At 38.6% G+C, this 25,264-nt stretch overlaps 1 protein-coding gene and 1 long non-coding RNA gene across 2 annotated transcripts in view; one reads left to right on the top strand and one right to left on the bottom strand.

Moving 5' to 3' along the window:
• The window catches only part of LOC124165760 (organic cation transporter protein-like), a 61,314-nt gene that overhangs the window by 22,887 nt on the left and 13,163 nt on the right, over positions 1–25,264 (top strand). The window contains exons 2-5 of the mRNA XM_046543250.1: positions 839–1,073; positions 10,434–10,540; positions 22,093–22,247; positions 24,065–24,233. Coding sequence (XP_046399206.1) covers positions 839–1,073; positions 10,434–10,540; positions 22,093–22,247; positions 24,065–24,233 — 666 coding nt within the window. The remainder of the gene's footprint in view (positions 1–838; positions 1,074–10,433; positions 10,541–22,092; positions 22,248–24,064; positions 24,234–25,264) is intronic.
• Positions 11,317–12,160, bottom strand: LOC124165761. Its single transcript, XR_006866311.1, has 3 exons — positions 11,856–12,160; positions 11,573–11,742; positions 11,317–11,489 (listed from the first exon to the last, which is right to left on the bottom strand). It is a non-coding gene; the product is annotated as an uncharacterized LOC124165761 (long non-coding RNA).

The raw sequence follows: 25,264 nt of genomic DNA, 5'->3' as shown, positions 1-25,264 counted from the left end.
TCCCTAGCCACTGTATAGCTTGCATAATGGACACGAGGAATTTGACGACCTTTGTTGCAAAATTTTCCGCATAATAGTTCACATAGAGTTTATATTACTATTGTGTAGAGTATTTATGATAGTGCAGTTGTCGTTCTAGCGAGTGACGCCATTAGTTTTATTAATCCATACACCGTTCCTGTGCTTAATTGTACGAGCAAAGAATGACAGTTTAGAACTCTCCGTATAGCAGTTTTTTTCCTTTATTTTATTCTCACCACCCCGCCGCTCTCACTCACGCCTGCCGTAGTGCACGGGTAAACGAAGCATGTTTTTCGCGTCGTATGGGAATAATTTTTCTCCGAATTTATTAAATAGATTTGACCTACATTTTGTTCTACGCTTTTGTATAGATTCCCATCCTTCCTCGCCTATTTTCGATATGGATGTGTTTTCACGGGTTTTCAGCCGGTTGATGTTGTTGATGGACGCCGGCGCCCATCAAAACCTTAACCGGGTTGTAATCCATGAGAAATACATTAGCATCTGGAAAAATCTATGAGTTTTTTTTAAAGATGTTCCCTCTGAAGAAAAAAAGAAAATTTTCTAGAATCTAATGTTATTTGATGAAAAAAATGTTATGAAGTTCAACATATCGCAAGAGCATTGATAAAAAAAGTAAATACGTCAACATACTAATTTTTGAGTCGCGAGGAAATGGTCTTCGTAGTTTAAGTAAAATCTCATTAGGTGAAATAGGCTTTGCGATTCGCTGATAAATGCCAAATAGACATTCAAATGATAAACATTAAATTCTTCAATTTTACTTACGGCTCAATTCACTCTTTTGTCCCGACAGATGCTTGGTACCGGAATGTGAGAATGGATTGGGACCGTATTCGCCCACGTGGCTGAAGAATGCAGTTCCGTTCGGTGAGGATGGGAGGCCCTCACTGTGCACGAGGTATGCGGTGAGCACAGGCGCTTCTGATTGGGTGAATGGCACCTGCCCAGCCGATGGATTTCTCAAGAATGTGACCCATCATTGCAATGACCTCATCTTCCGGGGTGAAATGGTCACCATTGTGAATACGGTGAGTACTTAATGTTTCAATCTACGTCTACGAGTTACCGTGTAAGCCTCCATTTGGATGTGTGTGGCATGGGGTGATTACGCACCAGGTATTCAGCACTCGTCCTAGCCTAGAAACGCGCTAGTTAGCTGGACAACGGCCAAACACTCAGGAAAACGACACGCGGTCAAACCAGAAGCTAGGTGAGTACTATTGACGCGAACATGCTACCATGCAATTAAAACTGCTAGTTAGTCAGAGAGAAACGAAACTGAATTTCATACAAACTTCGGCAAAATTTCGTACAAATGCTTAAAGGTCAGCGTTCTACCTTTTTTGCTCCAATAGTAGTGTATTTTAGAATTTGCATTTCCAGTATCTACGCGAGATGATGTCGCTCCGCGACGAAACCGAATAAAATTCATTATAATCATTAGTCAACTATTGTAAGATTGGTTTGACGAAGCTCTCCATTCCTCTCTCCCATCCGCTAGCCTTTTCATGGTGACGTATGCGTGGCAGGGGGTGTTAGGACACCAGCCGTATACGCATAAAAAATGAAGTGCTCTTCGAAGTTGGGATTAGCGTTTGTTAAAGTCAATTATGGTTCGGGGAAAAACGAATTCCCACATCTATCCGTTCGGAAAAAAATATCTCTTAATTTATCGCTTCTATTGGACCTGGAAATATAGTGTGGCTCTAATAATATGTTCTCCTTGTCGCTCTTAAAGATACCCATTCTCAATTGTTTACGCAGTATAAGCCTAGCGCGCAGCCTCCGAGTCGCCAGCGGCTCCCGACCCTATTTGCTTAACATGTGGGTAACACTGTCTGTACGCCCGTAGCAGTTTTTGACGAAACGCGCAGCCTTTCTTTGTATTTTATTCAGTTCGCGGATTAAGGCCCGTATCATAAAAGTCCCCTCGAAGTTGAAGTTGAGGATGGCCTCGTTTGAAGCCGGCCTAGCTCGACGAGGAGATCCCTCGACCGCGTCATATCATAAAAGTCTCCTCCAGCTCGGCTCTTAGGAGGAGGGGTTTGAGCCAGCGGAAATGACGCATTGTTGAGGACGATGTTTCTGGTTTCAGAGTTGACAGTCTTCCAGCATTGTTCCATGTTCATTTTTTCGAATCGTATTTGCGCAGACATGCGCAGTAGCGATATACCGAATGCGGCCGGGGATATACCCGCCAATAGAAACAGAAATGGCTAACAAGGGGAATACACGACCTGACGACTGGGGTGGCCGATTGAGCTCAAATTTTCTGATTCGGTAGATCACGGCTATCAACTAAATATGCCGAAGCAAGGCGACGCACTTCTCAAAACTTTTCGAGAAAAAAGCAATTAAAAATCGTAAAAAACGGGTCTACGGTATATCCGGTATTTCCTTACATTTACTTAAAGACAGCGGTGGCCCAGTGGTAACGGTGGTTGACTGTGGATGTAAAAGGAAGGCGAATTCGATCCTCACTCACGGTCCTTTTTTTATTTTATTATTCAAGGATTTTATTGTTTGCATTTTTAAAGATTGTTTTCTTATCTTCGTTAGCTCAATGAAAATATTTTTAATTCATTTTTTTAAACAATAATAAGTGCTGAAAGGGGTAGGAAATGAAGCAAGGGCTATGTAATAGCCTTTCCAAGGGCGATTTTGTCTTTATTTGTTCTCTCTAGGTATATTAGGGTATTGCGGGTGTAAATTGTCTTCTGTAGGGGTGGGGTCAGAATAATGACATTTAAATTATTAATTGGGAGGGAAATCCACCCTATCGACGGATTATGCTTTCATTGGGAGTTTAATTGAGAAAATTATTCGTAAGCATGAATGACGCGTGTATACCGTCAAAAATACAGGGCAGTCGATGCGGCGGAGGAAAGAACACGTTCTCCGTTTGTTCGAGTAGTATCCCGAAACTTGCAAACGAAGAATTTAGTAAAATAAAAGAAGTACCGTGAGTGAGGATCGAACTCCCAGTCCTTACATCCACAGTCAACCACCGTTACCACTGGGCCACCGCTGTCTTGAAGTAAATGTAAGGAAATACCGGATATATACCGTAGACCCGTTTTTTAAGATTTTAATTGATTTTTTCTCGAAAAGTTTTGAGAAGTGCGTCGTCTTGCTTCGGCATATTTAATTGATAGCCGTGATCTGCCGAATCAGAAAATTTGAGCTCAATCGGCCACCCGAAGGTCGTGTATTCCCCTTGTGAGTCGGAGCGCATGGCCAGGCAGGAGCAGGAAATTTTGTGCAATTTGGTGGTCAAGTACAAGGGCGTAATTGAGTGTAAGCGCTCGGATGCGGAGTCCGTTTTAAGCAAGGCAAGATGCTGGCACAAAATAACGGAAGAGTTTAATAATCGTGGATGAATAATCATCATCTTCTCGCAATGGCGGAAGTCACCTCAAACGCTTTGAGCCGACAATAATCGAACCTCAAAGTTTGAGCTGAGGCTGGCCTCAAAATTCGACGTTTTTGAGGTTGAGGTCGGTTTTGTGATATCGCATCTCCTCCTCCTGACGACAATGAGGTGGAGGCCGGCTTCGAGGGGACTTTTATGATACGGGCCTAAGTCTTTCAGCACCGGATCACATACGCTCGCTGCATATTCAAGGTGCGGTCGGACGAGATTTTCAGCCGTGTATCTCACAGCAAAAGGGAAATACTAAGTAAATTACTTTTCACTTTAAATTCTACATGAATAAAATGCACAGCCACGTAAAAGAAATTTTGATTCGACTCGGAGGTTCAGCCATCTCTAGTGATACCAAAGTTCGTTTCACTCTCTAATTGTTTTCTAACCCTTTCTTTCGTCATATTAAATAGCTATAGGGGATGATATCATTAAACATTTTCTTCCTGCTTGGTAAGCAGTGGGAGCTCTTCAATTTTTTCTCAGAGTTTTTTAACACTCAACTAATTGGAAAGGCAAATATTTTTTCGCCAATGTTTCCACATGAGTCAAATTTATGTCCTAATACGTGCCGATATGTTATATATTTCATGAATGACGGACAATATATTTCGTCTCTTTTGCGCTTCGAGAAGATATAATATGGTATTTCCTGGAGTATAGGTCATTTATACAAAAGTTAGCAGCCAACGTTTCGATTTATTTTCTTAAATCATCTTCAGGGCTATGTTAGAAAAAGTGTGAAACAATATAAAATACAGGTTATCGATGTCTGTTTTTTTATTGCAAGAATTTTTTGTTTTTGAAATATAAATCATTTCCTTGAAAAGTCTTTTTTTCAATATAACTTCATGATATAAAATTTCGGCGTTCTCAAAATCAAAACTATGGCCATTGATTATGCTATGGCTAGCAAGAGCACACAGAGTTATACCACCTTTTACTGTTGATTTGTGTTGTGATATTCTATTTTTTAAATATTGTGATGTTTGTCCTATATAACAAGTGTCACAATCGAGGCAAGAAATTTTATATATTATATTACTGTTTAGATTTTTAGGGGTTTCAGATTTTATTTTTGTGTATAGGAGCTTGCTTAGAGTGTTATGATTTTTGTGTGCAATTTTATAATTTATTTTTTTTAATACCTTCGCAATTTGTTCAGATAATTTACCAATATAGATGATTCCACGGTATGGGGATGTTGTCCAAGTATATTTCTCGTTGTTGTTTTCCGCAGTTCCCAGCTTTGCAGCTGTCTCCTGGGTTGGGGATGTTGTATTTGCTGAATCATTTTTGTTTAGTGAATTTTGAGTACGTGAAAATCTAGTGTTGTTTTTGTGAAGTATAGAATGAACAAGTTTCTTTGGAAAATGGTTTTTCTTTAGAATATCCTCAATTATTTTAAAGTTTTTTTCGTGAAATATATTATCGCTCAAATTCAGAGCTCTAAATTTTAGCGCAAGTGCTACATTTACTTTATGTTTAAGAGGGTGATGTGATTGGCAATTTAGAAATCTGTCCGATTTGTGTGGTTTCTTCCACCAATATATATGAATCGAACCATCGTGACTTCTAATAGTTAGCATATCAAGAAATGGTAGAGTATTATTTTTATCATATTCTATTGTAAATTGCAATTCAGGGTGGAAACTATTAAAATAATTTAAAATGGTGTCTTCCTTGATGTCATTAGGAAGTGATAAATATAAGTCATCAACAAACTTGTAAATGAAAGGAATTTTGAAAGGTAAACTAGTGATTACATTGTCTAAGAGCTTCGAGAAGATGACAAATTTAACAATTCATTGCACCAAAATATACTCTCCACAATTACATGATCATGTTAACAATTAATAATGCTTTTCCCCCATTAATCTCAGTTGCTTGTGCTAGAATGAATTTTCATTTTAGTCTCGCATCATTTTCATAAATTTGCAGTCGATTAAAACTTTTAAATGAGCTTCTTCAAACCTTTTTCGCTCGTAATGCAAGGAAAATGCAGGAAAGAGAATTAAGATAACGGTCATGCGAGATTCTTGAGTGGAATGCCCAGAAAATGAATCTGGAGAATCTTTCAAGCGGCGTGAAAAGGTTAGGAGTGAGCACCCCGCAAAATGTGCCGCCCTTTGACCCGCCAAACGCGCGATGACACTCACACTCCGACACGCACGCATGTATGCGAGGGGATTCGTGTGCGCATGGAGTCAGACTCCCGCCGCACAGTGGGCGGAAATCGGAAAAAGCCGGACAAAATTGTGTCATAAAACGACCGTTTCCGCAGTAGAATCCTGGGGGTCAGGGATCGAAGAGTAAAGCAGTTGTAAGAATCTCAGCTGGTGTCTTTCTGGCAGGTCTTTTTGTATGAGTCCCAGAAAAACAACTCATTTTTTCGAGGTTTGAACGCTTTTAATAGAAGATCTTCGATCATATCCATAGAAAACGAAATGAACTTCAATGAAACGTGCATTTACCTCGGCTGAAAATCCTCCACTGTCTTCACCATAGACCATTTGAGAATCGGTGTCTTGAAGCGAGACATAAAAACGGTGAATGGTGAGAGTTAAAAACCAATACAGTTCCAATCAGGGGCGCAGCTAGAAATTATGTCTAGGGGGGGGGGTGTTTAGGCAAAACTGATACTGGGGAGTCTGGGGGTGTGGCATACCCGCCCGGGTAAGCGGGAGGAGCGGGGTCCCTGCCCCAGAAAATATTTAAGAAAAATGGTTCAAAATGGTGAGTTTTACGGCTTTCTGAGGGATACTTTATTAATCTATACATCATTCTATTTGTATTATTTATTCAATTAAGTAAAATAGATTAAAATTTCTCTAAGCTCTGGGGGGGTTTTATCCCCCAAACCCCCCCTTGCTGCGCCACTGGTTCCAATAACCTTACCGCGTCGCGGCTAATCCAACTCCCGACGCGGGGAGACGAACCCTGCCGCGCGATCGAAAAATCAATGTTATTTCCGGCGTCGCAAACTTATTTCAAAGGTAACTGCATAAACACCTCAATAATTCTTGAAAAAATGCTCCCATATAAGTTACTTCGCGTGACTTTGCCGAAAACCCATTTGAAACTCTACCTAAATGTAAAACTTTGTCAAAAAACAGTATCCGCCATTTTGTAACTGCATGGTAAGAATTTATCAATGATACTCTTTGAGATTTTGAAAAATTAAAGAAAAAACACCAAGGCATCAGATTATGTGGTTTTTTTATTCCGCAAGAATCCACTCATACCATCACCATCTTCTTACTTCGGAAGATTTTCAGAGAAAATTGAAGACGGGCGTTTTTATGGAAATTTGCTCACGTTTGAGCCTCTGTATCTCAGTAACGGGTGGGATCTATGTCAAATGAAGTACATATCCATAAATTTCAATCTTTTTTGAGTATACCTGCGAAGTTTCAAGTTTATAACTCAAAAAAATCCATTTGGTAATTTTGTCCGGCTTTTTCCGATTTCCGCCCACTGTGCGCCGTACCCGACTCCAACACGCTCAGTGTGCGCGGACGGAGTCGTGAGCGTCGCCGAGTGTCTTTATTTCCTGTCGCCCAACTCCAGCACACAGTGCGCGCAGAGGGAGTCGTGTACAAAGGGAGTCGCGACCAGTGGCATAGCCAGGAATTTCGTTCGGGAGGCGGGGGGTCCAAAACCAGGGGGGAAAATATTTGACAAACAATGCACTAAGTAATGGGTTTAAAACTAATTTTAACAGTTTACATAAACGAAAAAACTTTATTTATTAAAAAATATTTAGTAAATTCATGACTGTTTAATATTTTGTTTTCTTTTATGAAGAAAAATAATTGCGTTTTTATATTTCGGGGGGGGGGGGGGAGTCCGGACCCCCTGAATCCCCCTGGCTACGCCACTGGTCGCGACTCACCAAATAAGACTCTCTCGCCTCACAGCTCTATCTGCAGAGTAGCACATTTGAGCTGACTCACTCATACAGTACCCATCACCATGGGCGTACCCAGCGAGGGGCAGGAGGGGGCAGCTAGAAGCAAAAACCGCAAATGTCTTTAAGGAAAATAATATTTTTTCAAGAAAATAATATTAATATCTAATAAAGAGCTGTTACAGTTTCCTTAAAATGTTGGATTCATTCACCTTTTCCATGCTTAAATCTTGCCTACAACCAGTGGCGGATACAGAAAACACTCAAGGAGGGGGCGCAAAAGACACATTGAGTTGCCTTTACTTTTATCGTGATAAAAAATAATCAAGTCAAAGGCAGAGTAAAATAAAATTTTAATTAAAGTAATTATACACTTATGTATGACGATGCCATCTTATGATATAAAAAAGTCACAATTGTGGTTCTGCAATGTTTGGCAATACGGTCGGACGCGCAAGGGAGGGGCGCGCACCCCCCATCTGTATCCGCCACTGCCTACAACTTGAACAAACATGGCTTGCCCCCCCCTCCCCCCTAGTTTTGATCCTGGGTACGCCTTTGCCCAACTCTATTATGTAATCCTGGAGAGTATGCAACAAGACCTAGCACCAAAATTGTTTAATTCCGGCAAATTTTTCAGGTTCATCAAAAAAAATGTGCAGAAAAATCAAAGATTAAAATATACTTATAATTGAAATAAGTTTTAGGTTTATTCGACAAAATATGCTCATTTTATCAAAGAAACACACTTATAATTTATTAAAAGTTGAACTTTTTCCAAACTATGGTCTCAATGAATCATGGGTTAGCGATATCGTGCTGAGTTAAAAATTTGTCGTCTAATTTTTATAGCAATCCCAACAGGCAACTTAGAGTTGGGCATTTTTTTGTGAGTTCTCTGAAGCCAAATCCTCCCGATCAAAATGTACTGTCAGCTTCGGACCATCCAGAGTCGTATAGCTCAGCCTTCACACATGATCAAAAAATCGCTCTCATTTCCGTAGATGCAAAATTGTATTCATGATTTTTACTCAATAATCTTTTAAAAAATCTCCAATTTGCACTGTTAAATATATTTCCCAAGTTACATATTTTGCAATTAGCGAAAGATAATGCCTACTTTATGTAAAATTCCACGTGAAAAACAGGTACCCAATTTCTCACAGCAAAATCAGAGGAATGCAAGCCAAAATCTTTACATTGTCTGGATAATGTTGGCTAAGCTCTAACAGGAAAGTTATGTAAGTTAAGGAAATATTATTTTTTTTATTCCATAATCATCATACCTCCGCAAAACCACCCGCTTAAATTCAAGTATGTATATTTGAAGAAAAACGAGACCGCGCGTGTTCCTGGGAAAATGGTCATGTTGAGGTGTTTTTTCTCAGTAACGGGCCTCATTAACGTAAAATTACATATAATTCCAATATTTTTTATTAATTAATGAGTATCTAAGCTAAGTTTCCAGTCTCTATCTCAAAAAAAACTATTCAGGACTTTTATCTGGCTTTTTTTCCAATTTTGGACCAATGTGCCTTCCCCACCTCCCTCTAAAAAACCTTTCCTTTATTCATTGTCAGCATTCCTTCCCTAAAATGAGCACATCTATTTGTATCGTCCTCCACATTATACCCACCATGCCTCAGCAAAAATCCCGATTTGTGTTTTTCATGTTCCTCCCTTGCATTTTCCATTCCATAGCCCAGGGTGTTGTGGTGGAAAATAGGGTGAACTGCTTTAATTTGGCCATAGTTGTTCCATCTTCTTTGCTTAATCGTTTTATATTAATTCAAACATTTGAAGGGCACATTTTTCAGCTCCCAATCTTGTTTTTGATTATATGTATTATATGAAATTGCTGGTTTCACTGGCCTTAGCGACGGCGGGGTAAAGTCCTCGCCTGCCACACAAGAGGTTGGGGGTTTGAGTCCCACCTGGGTAGGTTTCCTGTATCCAGAGCATGGATTTTTGAGCACATTTAGTTGTTAAGTTTAAAACCCTGATGAAAAAGGGCCATTAGGGTGGTTTCCTGCTATTTTTTTATTGCCTAAATCAAAAGATTACTACTCCTGGAGTATGCATTTCACGCTTTTAGATTTTTTAATGACGATATCTATTTTTCACGATGAAATGAAAAGTGAAAATTTTCAAGTGTGCGAAAATGCGACGGCTAAGATTGAATGCTGGGAAAACCCCGTGTGACGTCATTCTGGTTCCTGCTGTCGCCGTGTGATGTGACCTTGGGGCGAGACTTTGAGCGCTGATACGACGCAGGATGCTAGCAGGTAGCAGAGTACCCTGCTAGCAGGTAGCGCTTGGCTTAAATAAGTATTATTAATGCCTTATCAAAAGAAGGAAACTTTCCAACCATTGGCAGTTTTAATAGGTGATTATTAAGACATGTTTCCCTGAGCTCTGTGCCTCATGCATGCATTGGTAATCTCAGGCGATGTAAAACTCCTATCTTCTCGTATAGAAACTAGGTGACGTCACGTGGAGTGGCATCGCATGGGCACCAATCTGGCCATTTTCAAATGAGGATAAAATTGACCATTGCCATTCGTCTAAACCGGTATTTCTGAAACCAAATAATTTGTATATTATGAATACACTAATGGTGGGTAACGAATCGCAATCAATGCCTTTCGTTTTCTTTCATGAAGGAAACTACCCTATTAGGCATTTTTTGTTGGTATGGAAATAATTTTTTTTTATTAATGCAATAGAAAAAACTGTCACACTCAATCTTATTTTCTGCAAATGCATGTGTTCCAGGAATCATATTTCTTATAACTTTAGATTCTTATCAGGCATTCCTTTCCTGTCAATATTAATCAAAATCAGTCTATTTATTTCAGAGGATCTCTTCCTCCAAATTTCAAATACGTTTTTCTGCCTCTGGAAAAATATTTAGCCTTTTTTCATCAGTTTCATTATTTCTTTCTGAAATTTCCATGCACCTATCACAGCATTCAGAAAAATTGTAAGCCTCAATTATTAATGTCAGACCATAAATTAATGAAATGCACTCATGAAAGTCTTTCTGTTTTGCAGTTCAACTTAACATGTGTGAATAACAAGTGGAAATTGACGTTAATTGGAACAATGAACTTTTTAGGGCAATTTTTTGGTCTACCCTTGGCTGGAGCCATGTCAGATCGGTGAGTTGAACCCATTTTCTTCAAACATAAAGTATGTAGACTAGTTTCTCAATGTATGTACTATTTTATTGCAAATTTCTTCTTCAATACTTTCATTCAATACTTAACCCTTGACCAATGACGTGCAATTCTTGTTACACTACCAGTGACGTGCGGTCTGGGAGACCGCAATAAAACAAAAATTCATAAAATATTGCAACGCCATTTTTATTGTTTTGTTTAGTTTTTCTTTGAATGCTTAACTATTATATAACTTATATTAAAATTTTTACACTCCCAATACGAACCAATTTGTCATAAAAAATTGTGATTTGAAGCAGGATCAAAAAACTGATGCCAAAAACACTTGAGTTATAATTATTATATTTATGTATGTATCAATATTTCGCCAGATTCAAAACCCAAGGAGGAATGAAAAGTCATTATGACATCATCTTGATGTCATTTTCAAGTCATGGCTTGGTAGTCACGGTGGCCTCAAAATGGTCCCTTGAAATGACATCCTTCGTGACTCATGATGATGTCAATATGACCTAAAATGACTACCTATCATTTTGACCTCACTTTGACTATTTTCGACCAAATCTATTTGTTCTTCTAATGACAATTCATACTATAATTTTTGTATTTAGATTGTCATTTAGGGATAATTAAACACTTCAGATATGAAACTCAACCTTTATTAGGGTTTATTGCAACAAAAAACAGATAGATTTTACAAGAAGAAATTCCTCAGGATTTGTTTTTAATTTTCCTTTTAAGGTTCCTTTTCTCCCTCTTCAAATACAAATCGAGAAAAATCATCTACATTGGCCATTTCAGTTGATTCTGTTGCATTTCCTTTCCCTTCAGTTGCCTCTAGTTGCTTAAGCAATTGTCTTGAACCACCGCTGAATCTTTGCCTTCGTTTTCATTACTTTATCCTCAGGGAAATTCTTCCATCGTGGGACTGCAAACAAAGGAAAAAATAACATCAAGAAGCTGAAAGTTTCTAATTTTGATGATACATTAAATAGAAAAATTGATACTAACTGCATATAGCCTTAAGGTATTATGATGTAGGGGTTGTTGAACATAATTTTTCCAAGCTCTCCATCCCAATTGATGCAGCGAGCAAATTCATTTGTACACATATATATCTGGTCGCATGGGCTGAAAACTCCATCAGTATGATCAACTGCAATTTGTCTAAGATGTTAAACCTGTGAGAAAGGAAACAAAAATAAATTTTAACTTTTTCATATGGCTCAAGAAGGGAAAATAGAAGGGTTAATTTGATGGATGATGTAGAGCAGATAACAGTCAATTTACTCACAAATGATTTGAAGAGAGATGAGGTTTTCAGGAGCTCTTCAAAGTTGTTTAAATCCTTCTCGTCATCCAGAGAACTTTTGGCATATTAGCTGCTTCAAACATCCCATCTTCTGGATTAATATAAAGCAAATTTTCATTTCCTTTTCCTCTCCTGTATGATTGCAATCTCTTGTCTCGTTTGTAAAAACAAACGTAAATAAATCAAGAAATGGCAGATAACGAACGCTCCATTGTTGATTTGAAATGAAGACGGATATTTATTATTGGCTATTATTCCCGTAGTGACGTACGCACGGGCTCTCACCGAAAATATTATGAAAACGAGGAGAAGCTTAATTATTTCTTACGCAAATGCAGCAATCAGCGACGATGAGTTATTTAAAAAAACCGCGGCGCATTCTAGTTTAGAAATGGCGCGTCACGGATTTCCTTCGAAATATTTTGGCGAAATAGGTTCGTTCCCGGGGACTTTCTTGCGGTAAAAGCGAGTAATAGACCATTTTTCAGGAACAATTATCATATATCGTCATTAAATCTCGGACGAAATTCGATAAAAATATCGACAACAAAAAAATCATAAATATCATCCGATATCCATTAAAATATGACGATATCCTAAACCAATATTTGTATCGGACGATATCCTAAACCAATATTTGTATCGGACGATACAAATATCAGGGCCCATAAAAATCGCCTACCGATAAAATACCACGATGTATCATTTCATAAAAAAATCTCCAGCCCGATAAAAATTTGCCTTCAGATAAAATATATCACGTTTTATAATTCGATGAAAAAATACCTCCTATTGAATATCGCGATATACCATACATTAGTAAGTTTTTAACGCACCGATTTATGGTCTAGCTTAAACAAAGGCCAACCCTATACATATTCCAGCCATAAACATTTTCCCAAACTAATTTCCCTATGCCAAAACATGATAATTTATCGCGCGGGTGATACATCAAGATTTTTATCGCGGCTGCGGCTTTTATAAGACAATAAATCGTGATATTTTATTCGAGCAGCAATTTTTATTGGATGATATTTCGCGATATTTTAGCAGTGGCGATTTTTTATCGGATTATCAAGCGTAGTATTTTATCAAATGGCGATTTTTATTAGGCCCAATATTTTTTATCGGATGATATATCTTTATATTTTATCGAAAGGATATTTCTACCTTATAATAGTAGTTCCGTAGTATTTTATCGGAAGACTATTTTTAACGATTCCGATATTTTTAATGGCTCAGTTAATTTATCGCACCCGATATTTTTATTGGACGATATATCGTGATATTTTATCGGTTCCGATATTCTATCAGTCCCAATACTTTTATTGGGCCCTTTTTATCGGACAATGATTTTTCGATAATGTACGAAACTCGAATTCGTATGCCCGATATAATTAATTATCGCGATATTTCACGATACATATCGCCCTGGGCAAGTGGTGCAATCACGTCTTGGGGTATCAATAGGGGAAAGGAAGGAGGGGAGAATTTTAAGGCTTTTAAATTTAGACCTAAAACCTGGCTATGCCACTGAGTTAGTGGCCTATTGGATGTAGCCATTAGCTATTGGGAGATGGGTCCCAGGAGTTCAAACCTGGGGTGAAGCTTTGGGCTCCCCAAAATTAATAATTATCTGTAGAACTAGCCCATGGAAAGGAACTGCCCCCCTCCTTATGGTGTGATATTCGCATGCGCGGTTGTGTGATTAAGTGTCAGGGGTGAGCTCTACCCTCACCTTTCCAAACCAACGTTCAGGTTGGAATGCAGGGAGAGCGAGTGTCGTAGACAATATTTGATATTTTTTTTATATGCTCTCACTTTTAATGAAAACATCTACAAATGAATTCAAAGTCAAAATGACGTCACTTTGACATCAGAATGACCCGCAAAAAGTCACCTTCACGGTTATGACTGAATGGTGACTTTTCGTGGGTCATTTTGAGGTCAAAGTGATGTCATTTTGACTTTTCTTCCTCCTTGGGTTAAAAGACCTAAATGTTAAAGTTGGAAGGCTAATTGTAAGTAGTAAGTAGCCATGAAATTTATCCCGCTTATTCCTTTTCTTGATGAATTCTTAGTAAGTGACGTGCGGTCTCACAGACCGCTAATCGAGTTCAATTGCAAATTTACAGAAATTAATAGAAGGAACGTTAAATTTTAAGAGTGGGATGTCCTTGTTATGCAAAAATATGAAGCTAACAAGAATTATAGATATTTTGAAATCTTAATTTTGAAAATATTCATAATTTTAGGAACGCAGCGGTCTCTCAGACCGCACATCACAGGTTAAGGCTTAAATTCATTGATACTCTCATAGAGACTCTGTTTGTGTGTTTTGTCTTCATTGGTTTCATAAATTCCTTTTGAAATGAAAACCTAATTTTTCATGAATCTATGTCACTTATTCAGTTTTCTGAAGGAATAGGCTTTTGGCAATTCCCTTTTTGGAGACTAGCTAGAAAAAGGAATGGAAGGTCCAAAGAGAATGGTCAAAACACTATTTGAGTCTTGTAGCCTCTCAATGAGATTCAGCTAGAGCTACAAGGGAAAAAAATCAATCAATCTTAACCTCTTACCCTAAGCTAAAAGCTTACCAGCCAATTTTGACAGATCTAGATGTAAAACCCTAGAAAACTCTTTTGAATCATTGTATTCATCAAGTCTATGAAAACCTCCTCCAGCTACTCTTTTGAATTTTACGTTGCTGCTCATAAGCATTGCCCTGTCCTGGGGGAAGAGTGGACAGGTTCGTGGTCTGATCCGGTGCCAGGTAAAATAAAAACCAAGTCAAGTCAAGCACCAGATTCTGGTCTGAACCCAACCGAAAACTACCTGAGTTCTTCTCATATCACTTGAAGTCTTTCATGAGTACTTATGCAAATAATGATGTCTATTCCATGAGTTACTGATAAATAGTGAGGGGTCGATCGTGAACGATTCAATCAAAAAGATTGAATCACGTAGTGAATCAAATGACTCATGATTCATTTTGTTAAACAAGTCGATCAATAATCACTCCGACTTCCGGTTTCATATCAATCATCCCGGTTTCCGTTTTATTTCAAAATTTGGAACGAATGATGGTTGATCTCTTTTCGTCAGGGCAGAAATAGTTGTGAGAAAATTATATACTATGTTATAAAGATCTGAATACTTGTGTCATCTTTTACTTATATGTTTTCCAGCAGCTTTTAGTATTAATAACGCCACTACACGTAAAAGAAAAATATGAAGATGACTAGGTTCTTTTGGTTATTAAACGTGAATGCCTGTCAGAAATCCTCAAAAAATCAACCGTGATTCATTGTAAACTTTCTGCCACAATTTCTCAGGAGAAGCAATCAAGCATTAAAGACTGAGATTATAACGTCAACATGCGCTGACTATATTTTATAAATTTACCTCTGCATTATTTTCCTTGGTGTAAAATTATATACATCAGAGTATGCTGACTATCTGTTATTTGGAAATCACAATCAAAATAGTATATGAAATGATAATATGGATTCGGCGTTACCAATGCCCTTCGCAGATGCGGCAGCATTTATTCGATTATTCAAAGTGATTTATTACATCCATTGATTCTTTCAATCTTGATTCCTTTGAGTCTTTTCAATCATACTGATTGAATCAATTGATTGAATCATTCACGTGACTCAAGTCAAAATGATTGAATCACTAAAATGATTGACTCTGCCCATCACTACTGATAAATAACTTTTCCCTCCAGAAAAATCATATGTACTGCTTTCTCCCCTCGTCTTCTCACGATCCATGTCTGTCTTCTCCTTTTCTGTCTTCCATCCCTCACGTCTTCAACTGAAGCGTTCCAGTCCTCCATCACTAATAAATTTTTCCTCCCCAGTATTTCCCTTATTATCCCCTTGAGCTATTCAGACACCTCCCCTTCTTCTTCCTTCCTATGGTTACCAGTGGGCATGAATTGTCCCTCAGTTTCTACTCCTAAAATCCTATTGGTTACCTGCTTTATAGCTACCAGTATTTTACCCATTTTACTACTTTATACCCAGGCTACCCCTCATCGACTTTCCTCCCCCTAGCTAGGCCTATCTGCCTAGGTCTGTCTGGTGAATGATCGCCAAGGGCCCTGAGTCTAATGAGGCCCCCACAAAGATTGAATCTATGTATCATGAAGCGTATGTGAAAGATGTGATAAAAACAACTCAGATTACTAGATCCCATTTTCATACAATTAGAAAATAATACATTTTCTTTAGCTGCATTATTTACAACATACCAAGTGTATAAAATCTTAAGAAAAATTAAATAATGTTATAAGATAAGGGAGAACCTCATGCTATCTTGAAATGGTAATTCCGAAAGGTTATTCCTTAGATTTTTTAGACTTCATTGGAGTTTCAAGGAATGAATTCACTAAATAGATAGTATAACCATAATACGTCATCAAACATTATTAGCTTTGAAACTCTAACTTTTAATTGAAATTTTTCTAAAGAAATTGCGATTTTTTTAAATTTTAATATAGTTTTCAAGAGCCAGAATAGCGTCAAAATCCAATAGCATCCAAATAGCATGCAAAATCCAAATATTTCCGCAGAGGGGCCTCACAATCCTTCGGTAAGGAAGGCCCCAACATGAGGCCTAGCCAAAGTCTCCCAGTCACTGCAGACTGCCCCTGGCTGCCCCTCACTACATGTCATCCTGTGCCAATCAATCCAGTGGTCCCTACTATCCGTCCGTCTCACCTTATGCAATCCCAAAATGGTAACTATCCTCCCTTTCTCCATCTCCCTTTCTAAATTTTCTAATTTACCTGTCCTCACCATTTTCTTAACACTCCATGTCCCTGCATCAGTGGGGTAGCTAGGAACTTCATTTTGGGGGGTCTAAAACCAGGGTGGAAAGTTTTTTGAAAGACTGGGTACTAAGTAGAGGGTTTAAAACTACTTTTAACACTTTTCATAACAGAAAAAACTTCATTTGTCGAAGAAATCTTTTGTAAACACATGACTTTTCAATATTTTGTTTTCTTTCAACAAGGAAAGTAATTGTGTCCTTATATTTTGGGGGTGGTCCGGACCAGGGGCGCAGCTAGGAATTAAGGCTGGGGGGGGGGGTTTAGGTGCAACTAATGCCGGGGTGTGTGGGGGTATGGTATACCCACCAGGATAAGCGTTTGGCGCGAGATTGATAAATTGCAGAATTTTAAGGTAAACAGTTCAAAATGGTGAGTTTAACGGCTTTCTGAGGGATATTTTATTAATCCTTACACTAGTCTATTAGTAATATCAATCCCACTAAGCACAATAGATTCATCACCATCATCATCACTGGTCAACAATCCTAGGATTGGTTTGACGCAGCTCTCCACTCAGTTCTCCTATCAGCTAATCTATTCAATATCAATCCAATTAAGCACAATAGATTAAACTTAAAAATTTCTCTGAGCTCTGGAGGGGTTTTTAACCCCCAAACCCCCCCCCCTTGCTAAGCCACTGATGCAGGCGACCCTGTAATGGGGGACACGCACCCCCTGCACCCCAAGTATGTATCCGCCACTGATTGGAGACCCTACCAACTATCTCTACACTGTAAATGTGGAGCTTAATAAAATTATTCTCAGATTTATCAAGGCACTTAGACCATATGGGCAGGTGTCATTCATGGCTGCAAGCTCAGCAAAGGTTCTTGAGGTTTGAATGATGCAAAATCCTTGAAGATATGTACGACCAGCTGCAGCACACGAGAAAGAAGAAAAGAAGACCAAGTGGATGGAGAAGGAGAGGTCAGCAATGAACGTAGGGCAGTGCCATAGCAAGAGCTCACCAGTGGCTCAGCAAGGGGGGTGGAGGGTTTGGGGGTTAAAACCCCCCCAGAGCTCAGAGAAATTTTGAAGTTTAATCTATTGTGGAAGAGAGTTGGAAAACCATTAGAAGTGATCTGCAGGCAGCAGCGGAGGAAGTTCTTGGTAAAAGAAGAGTCGTTATGAAAAAACCATGGATCACGCAGGAAGTATTAGATCTCATTGAAGAAAGAAGAAAATATAAGGCTGCAAAAATGGAGGAAGGACATAATTGTTATAAGAGAATAAGGAATGAAATATGTCGTAAAGCGCGGAAGGCTAGAGATACGGGGATGAAAAATATTTGTGAAGACGTGCAAAGCAATCTTAAGCACGGAAAAGTAGAGGCCGCCTTTAGGATAGTGAGGAACCACTTTAAGGAAAGAAGCGTAAGATGTAATACCCTTAGGGACAAAAACGGAGAACTAATGATTGAAAACAAAGACAAAGGGAAGAGATGGAGGGAATATCTGGAAGATTTTTACTAAGGAAGCAGCTTAAGAATGAATGCTATCGAGAACGAGAGGGAATTGGATGCTGATGACATGGGAGCCCCAATCTTAAGATCAGAATTTGATGCGGCTGTAAGAGATCTCAGGATAAATAAAGCGTCTGGCATTGATGATATTCCCAAAGAGCTAATTAAAAATGCAGGAGAGAAGACGTTGAACCAGCTATACAAAATCATTAGTGAAACGTATACGACAGGTGAGATACCAAAGGACTTCGAGAGGAACATTATAATCCCTATTCCTAAGAAGAAAAGAGCGGAGAAGTGCAAAGATTTTAGGACAATTAGCCTTACTACACATGCATCGAAGATACTGACAAGGATCATCTATAGAAGAATAGAACGAAGAGCAGAAGAGTTCTTGGATGAGGACCAATTTGGATTCAGAAAAAACAAAGACACAAGGGAAGCAATATTGGCCCTTAGACTGCTCATAGAGAAGAGAATGGAAAAGAACAAGCCAACATTCGTTGCGTTCGTGGACTTAGAGAAGGCATTTGACAACGTGGATTGGAGCACAATGCTTGGAATCTTAAAGGAAATTGGGATTCTTTTCAATGAAAGAAGAATCATTCACAGTCTATACAAAAACTAATTAGCAGTGATAAAATCAGGGCCCAGCTGTGAAGAAGCAAGAATTAGGAAAGGAGTGCGACAAGGCTGTACATTGTCACCCGTAATTTTCAATGTTTACATTGAGAAAGCCATTAATGAAATCAAAGAAAAGGCATTGGGAGTGAATATCCATGGAGAAAAAATTAGCATGCTAAGGTTTGCCGATGACATAGCTGTTATAGCAGAAACAGAGAAGGATTTGAAAAATATCCTGGTTAATATGGGTAGGGTAATGAGTAAATATCAACTGAAAATAGGCACGAAGAAAACCAAGATCTTAGTATGCAGCAGAAGAGAAGAAGTCAAGACTAACATTAAAATAGGGAAGCAAAAACTGATAGAGGTGGATGAATTCAATTATTTGGGAAGCAAGATAACTAGTGACAGGAGAAGCAAGAAAGAAATTATCAGCAGAATAGCCCAGGCGAAGAGAGCATTCCACCAAAAGAGAGACCTGCTAACAGCGGGAAACTTAAATATGGGAGGAAAGAAACAATTTATAAGAACCTACATCTGGAGTATGCTCCTATACGGAAGTGAGGCATGGACAATGACCGCAGCGGAGAAAGCAAGGATAGAGGCCTTTGAAATGTGGTGCTACAGAAGAATGATGAAGATCAATTGGATCGACCGAGTTAGTAACGAGGAAGTCCTAAGAAGGGTAGGAGAGAAGAGAAGCCTCATGAAAACCTTAATAAGAAGACGGAACAACCTTATAGGCCACATCTTGAGACATGATGGCCTGATGAAGACAATCATCGAGGGACAAGTGGAACGCAAGAACGGAAAAGGAAGACCTCGAACAAAATATATGGAACAAGTGAAGAAGGATGTGAATGAGAAGAAATACGTAGGTTGCGACGTCAAAGTCCCACAATGACAAGTAACGCGAGATACTAAAGATTTACTTATCTGTTGCCCGGGCGTAGCTTAGACTCGGTGAACCGATGCTGGTAGAGATGGGGATGGTTCCCCAAAACCTTGGTTGAGAGATAGACAAATGGGTGCCAGGTGCATGCATTGGATGCACCACCAAGGTAGGTACGTCACAACCTTTTATGACGAGATGAAATATAACAGATGCAAGTTGTATTTTTACAAGACTTTAATACAAGTTCATTAAAATTCTGGGAGTAATTATGAGTTTCCTCCATATACAAACAAGCCTCCAATCGGGAAGTTTCTAGACGTAGCACACACTCACACAGGTCACACTCTCCAGCAACTTCATCTCTATCTTCTAACCAAACTTGGTAAAATGAGGTGAAAAATAAAATAAAATTATGGCTCCTGTCATTACAAAAAAATTAAAGAATGGCTGCATGCACCCTCAGCTTTTTGGGAGAGGAAGAGAAAATCCACCTCACAGCCACATGGCGACTAACGCCATTCAGAAAGTAGCAGCTCTCTGCACTACAAAAAGCCCTGCAAGTAGAACATCGCATGCCAATGAATACGGAGAGAAATTGACTCTGAGGAAACTTAGGGTGGGCGGAGTGACAGGACTTACCGAATTCGGGCGGAGCTAGCAGATTTGCGGAGAGGACCTCTTACTCGCGAGTCTGAGCAGTGAAAGAAAGACCGTCGTTTGCGCACGTCGCCAGGAAGGGAGGACTCCCGGGAGGGAAGGGGAGGGGAGGGGAGGTGAGGAGGGGAGGTCGGGGAAGAGGAGAGGGGGAGGGGAATGCCAGAACCTGTTTCTCTGAGGCAGTCGGTGCGCGTCAAGACCGCGTAACTAAAAATTTTCCTACGGCTTGCAGGCATGCGCAGGAGTCGCGGCGGAGACCGTGACAAGGTGTGAAAAGATTAGCTGATAGGAGAACTGAGTGGAGAGCTGCGTCAAACCAATCCTAGGATTGTTGACCAGTGATGATGATGATGATGAATCTATTGTGCTTAATTGGATTGATATTACTAATAGACTAGTGTAATGATTAATAAAATATCCCTCAGAAAGCCGTAAAACCCACCATTTTGAACTGTTTACCTTAAAATTCTACAATTTATCAATCTCGCACCAACCGCTTATCCTGGTGGGTATACCATACCCCCACATACCCCGGTATTAGTTGCACCTAAACCCCCCCCCCAGCCTTAATTCCTAACTGCACCCCTGGTCCGGACCACCCCCAAAATATAAGGACACAATTACTTTCCTTGTAGAAAGAAAACAAAATATTGAAAAGTCATGTGTTTACAAAAGATTTCTTCGACAAATGAAGTTTTTTCTGCTATGAAAAGTGTTAAAAGTAGTATTATTAAGTTTATCTTAAAATTCCGCAATTTATTAATCTTGCACCTACCGCTTATCCTGGAGGGTATTCCATACCCCCACACACCCCAGTATTAGTTGCACCTGAACCACCCCCACCCTTAATTCCTAGCTGCTCCCCTGGCATGCATTGCAGAACCACACGTGTAACTTTTTCATATCATAAGACTGTGTCTTGTTAATGTATATAATTACCTAGTTTAAATAAAACTTTCTAAAAATTTGCTTATTGTAACTTGATTATTTTTCATTATGATAAAAATATAGGTAGCTGAAAGTATCTTTTGCGCCCCCCCATTGAGTGTTTTCTGTATCCGCTACTGTCTCCTATGACCATTCCAACGATGTCTTTTACATGACACCATCACGTGGACCACCTTTTGTCTGGCTCCTATCCTTCGACCTATCTGACATGGGTGCCCTTATAGGAAGTAGGTAACTCAGAATTATTCCTGCCAGTGCAGCTCTAGGGGTCATGGGAATGCACAAACTTTTCCACCACAGCAAGGTTGTAATCTAAAGGAAAGGTCCAATAAACTAAGTTTGGAAGCGTGAGGCCAGTGGATTTCCAAACTATGAATGTGCACATAATGATAATTGACCTATAGTTAGCAAACGATAGAATGGCTGGCAGCCACAGCATGGAATTTTCTTCTGTACCCCTCTTGTGCTACTTTTATTTAAATAAGTATAGCCTACATCAAATGTTGGCTTGGTTTAGAGTGAGCTCTACCCTCACCTATTCAAAACAAACTTTTGATTAAGCTCTGAGGGAGTGACATCATGTCATTGGCACATTCTGCAGTAAAATGATTTAGATTAAATATAATTCAGCGTTTGGAATCACAAATGCCCCAATCCCTCATAACTTCCATCCTATACATGATGTCTATCAATTAGTATATATGTACATATTTATTGAAATCTGGTCTGGGTTGTTGTCTGCTCAAGAATTTTTGTCATTGTCTTTGATGGCTTCTTATAATTTGTTTAGATTTGGCCGTCGAACAGTACTGGTCTCTGCAATTATTGGGCAAAGCATTTGCGGAATAGCTAAAGCCTTGGCTCCCAGCTACCTCTTTTACATAACTCTGGAGTTCATGGAAACACTAATTGGAGGTGGTCTCTTTCCCACATTATTTGTTCTTGGTGAGTGTTTATATTATTTTCCTTCTACATCTGATCTGTGTTTTTTACAAAAAGCACAGTGATGGGACAAATATTGTATAAATGTCATCTGGCTCAGTTAAAGTTACACTGTAAAAATTGTTACTAATCACAGTTACAAAGCACTCTTTGAAAAAAATAATCAGTACAATTATAATCACTTTTAACTTTGCTCCTTTACATGATACAATAATTGTCAATATTTCCTCAAACATAAATGCTGGTTCATTACTAATGTGCTATTTTTGTGTGGTATTTTGGTGTGGATTTTTTAGTTTATTTTGAGGAATAACATTAAAACCACCATTTTAATAATTTTTTAACCCTTCCATGACTGCGCAGGGCAACTTCACATACCCTGAATTATTCTTTTAAATACCTTAAAACTTTAATGCTGTATAGTTTGTTTTTAATTTTTTTTATTTTGTCCCTTTGATATTTTTTATATTTGAGCTCAACCACTTTTTCGTTATTTAGGCGACAAACGATTTTTTTAGCATTTAAATTGTTTTTGAAAATTTCAATTTTTATTGGTGGGGTCACTGAGTTCATGTGGGTCATAGCTGGGGTCATAGCTGTTGGTGGGAAGAAAATGAAACATATTTTTTTATATAAGTGCAGGGATAAAAGTTGCATACAATAAATTTATTATATTATGCCTTCTATAACGCCAATATTCTATGTGATGGCACCTTTTGTATTTGTTTTTTTGAATCATGTTAATCAACGTACAGTTACAATAGCAAAATATGAAAGATTCCTGCCATTTTGCACAAAATCAATCTAAAAACCTAAATGCAGCCTGCAATGCATTTATAAACTATACAAAACAAGTTATTATATCATTTAAAAAAGAGCCATGGTGTTGAATTACAGGAAAGACCACGGATGTACCTAGCGAGGGGCAGCTGCCCCTCCCCCTAGAAGCAAAAATCGCAAAAGTCTTTAAACAAAACAGTACTGAATTTAAACGAAAGTATTCAACAAAATTTCTTTAAACCAACGAAAAATGATATGTATTAGTATAAGATATGTAACTAAAATAAAACAATTTTTCAAGGGAATAATCTCGTAAACTAATAAAGCGGTTTTATAATTTTCTTAAAATGTTGCTTTAATTCACCTTTTCCATGCTAAAATGTCGCAACTTGGCTTGCCCCGCGTAGACCATGATTTGCTCCCCCCCCCCTCCAAGACTATGGCTTGCCCCCCCACCATAGTTACGATCCTGGGTACACCTTTGGAAAAGACTAAAATACAACATATAATTTATGAATTATAAACGGGGACCTGGGATACCCCACATAGTTATTTGTGTAAGTTTTCTAGGCACAGCCACAGAATGATTAATGCCATTCCTTAAAATAATAATTGAAATGTTTGATTGAGGCACTTATGCCTACATTATTATGTTTAACAAAAAAATGTACCCCTCTGGATGAGGTAAATGTAACTGCCCCTTGATCTGTGCATTTGGAATTCAAATTTTCACTTTCTTTTACTGAAATGTAATAATTACACAGATGCAAAGAATGCTTTCACAAACATTGCAGATTAAAAGCAAAAATTACTTTCTTAAAACAATTCGAATGCAAGTAAAAATCGGCACCTGATGAAGGCCTCTTTAATCATTCAAATTACTAATATTAATATACCAGTGGTGGAAGGTAAAATATTGGGCCTTATAACAATGAAGTTCATAAAAAAACGTTAAAATACTTGTTTATCATTTTATATATATGAATATTTTTCTTTGTGACTTGGTAAAACTCTTAAGATTAATTTTACTTCAATTTCAGCTCTGGAATTAGTTGGACCTTCACGTCGAACAATAGGCGGTGTCTCCATAAATGTGATATATGCTTTTGGCACCGCATATTTGGCCTTACTTGCCTGGGCGCTACCATATTGGAGGCACATGCTTTTCGCAGTTTACGCCCCCACTCTTATCTTCATTTTATACTTATGGTAGGTGTAATTTCTTGCTTATGGTGATATGTATTATGATACATGCACTCTTTTTTGCTGCACTGACGTAAACTGATTCATAATTACTGCGAGGTCATGCGTGTATCAGCAGGTTTAAGAATTTCTTTGCTTGGGGTCTAAGTGTACTCATGAACCTCCCACTTATTTTAGTCTCTCATATTAACCAAAGCCTGTACCTATAGTGGATATATTATGGTACATATTTAGGGTGTTATTTTTCACTATTTACAATTTAAATTTCATAGCTTTTGCCTGTTTCTTAACTTGAGTTCCTAGGATTAAACTTTGCATTTTATACTAGATTTTTAATGCTTTTAAAGCTGCGTTTGGATCCCTTAGGGGTATAATTGTCACTATACCACCAAACTACAAGAATATATGTACATAGGTATGTAATAATATATTTATTGGTTCAAATATTGCCCAAAAAGCCAGGTTTGCTTTGCTAAGGCGAGCATAAGACCTGCAGTGTGGAAAATGTTAAGGTAGGTTTCCATGGTACATTATGATAATCACTCACGCCATGGGAATTAGCAGAATAGGTATTTGGCTGGAAATTTGGCTGAGGGGAGAAGGAGGTTAGGACCACCCACCCAGGGGTGCAGCCAGGAATTAAAGCTAGGGGGGGTTTCAGGCGCAACTAATACTGGGGTGCTTGGGGTATTGCGTACCCGCCAGGGTTAGCGGGAGGTGCGGAGGCTTTCCGCCGGAAAGAAAATATCAAGATAAATGGTTCAAAATGGTGATTTTTACGGCCTTCTGAGGGATATTTTATTAATCCTCACTCTATTCTATAAGTAATATTAATCCAATTAATTAAAATAGATTTAACTTAAAAATTTCTGTGAGCTCTGGGGGGGGAGAGGTTTTATCCCCTTAAACCCCCCCCCCCCTCGCTGAACCACTGCTCCCACCCTCCACTTCAGGAGCAGTTCTTTCTCAACTGGAATTTCTTTTTATTCTTGCCTTCTCAGAGCTTAAATTTAGCCTAATTTCTGCTGACATTTTAC

Source organism: Ischnura elegans, chromosome 9 (assembly GCF_921293095.1).
Source record: "Ischnura elegans chromosome 9, ioIscEleg1.1, whole genome shotgun sequence".
Classification (NCBI taxonomy): Eukaryota; Metazoa; Arthropoda; class Insecta; order Odonata; family Coenagrionidae; genus Ischnura; species Ischnura elegans.
The sequence above is the reverse complement of the archived record's forward strand: the minus strand, read 5'-3'. Positions and strand labels throughout refer to the sequence as shown.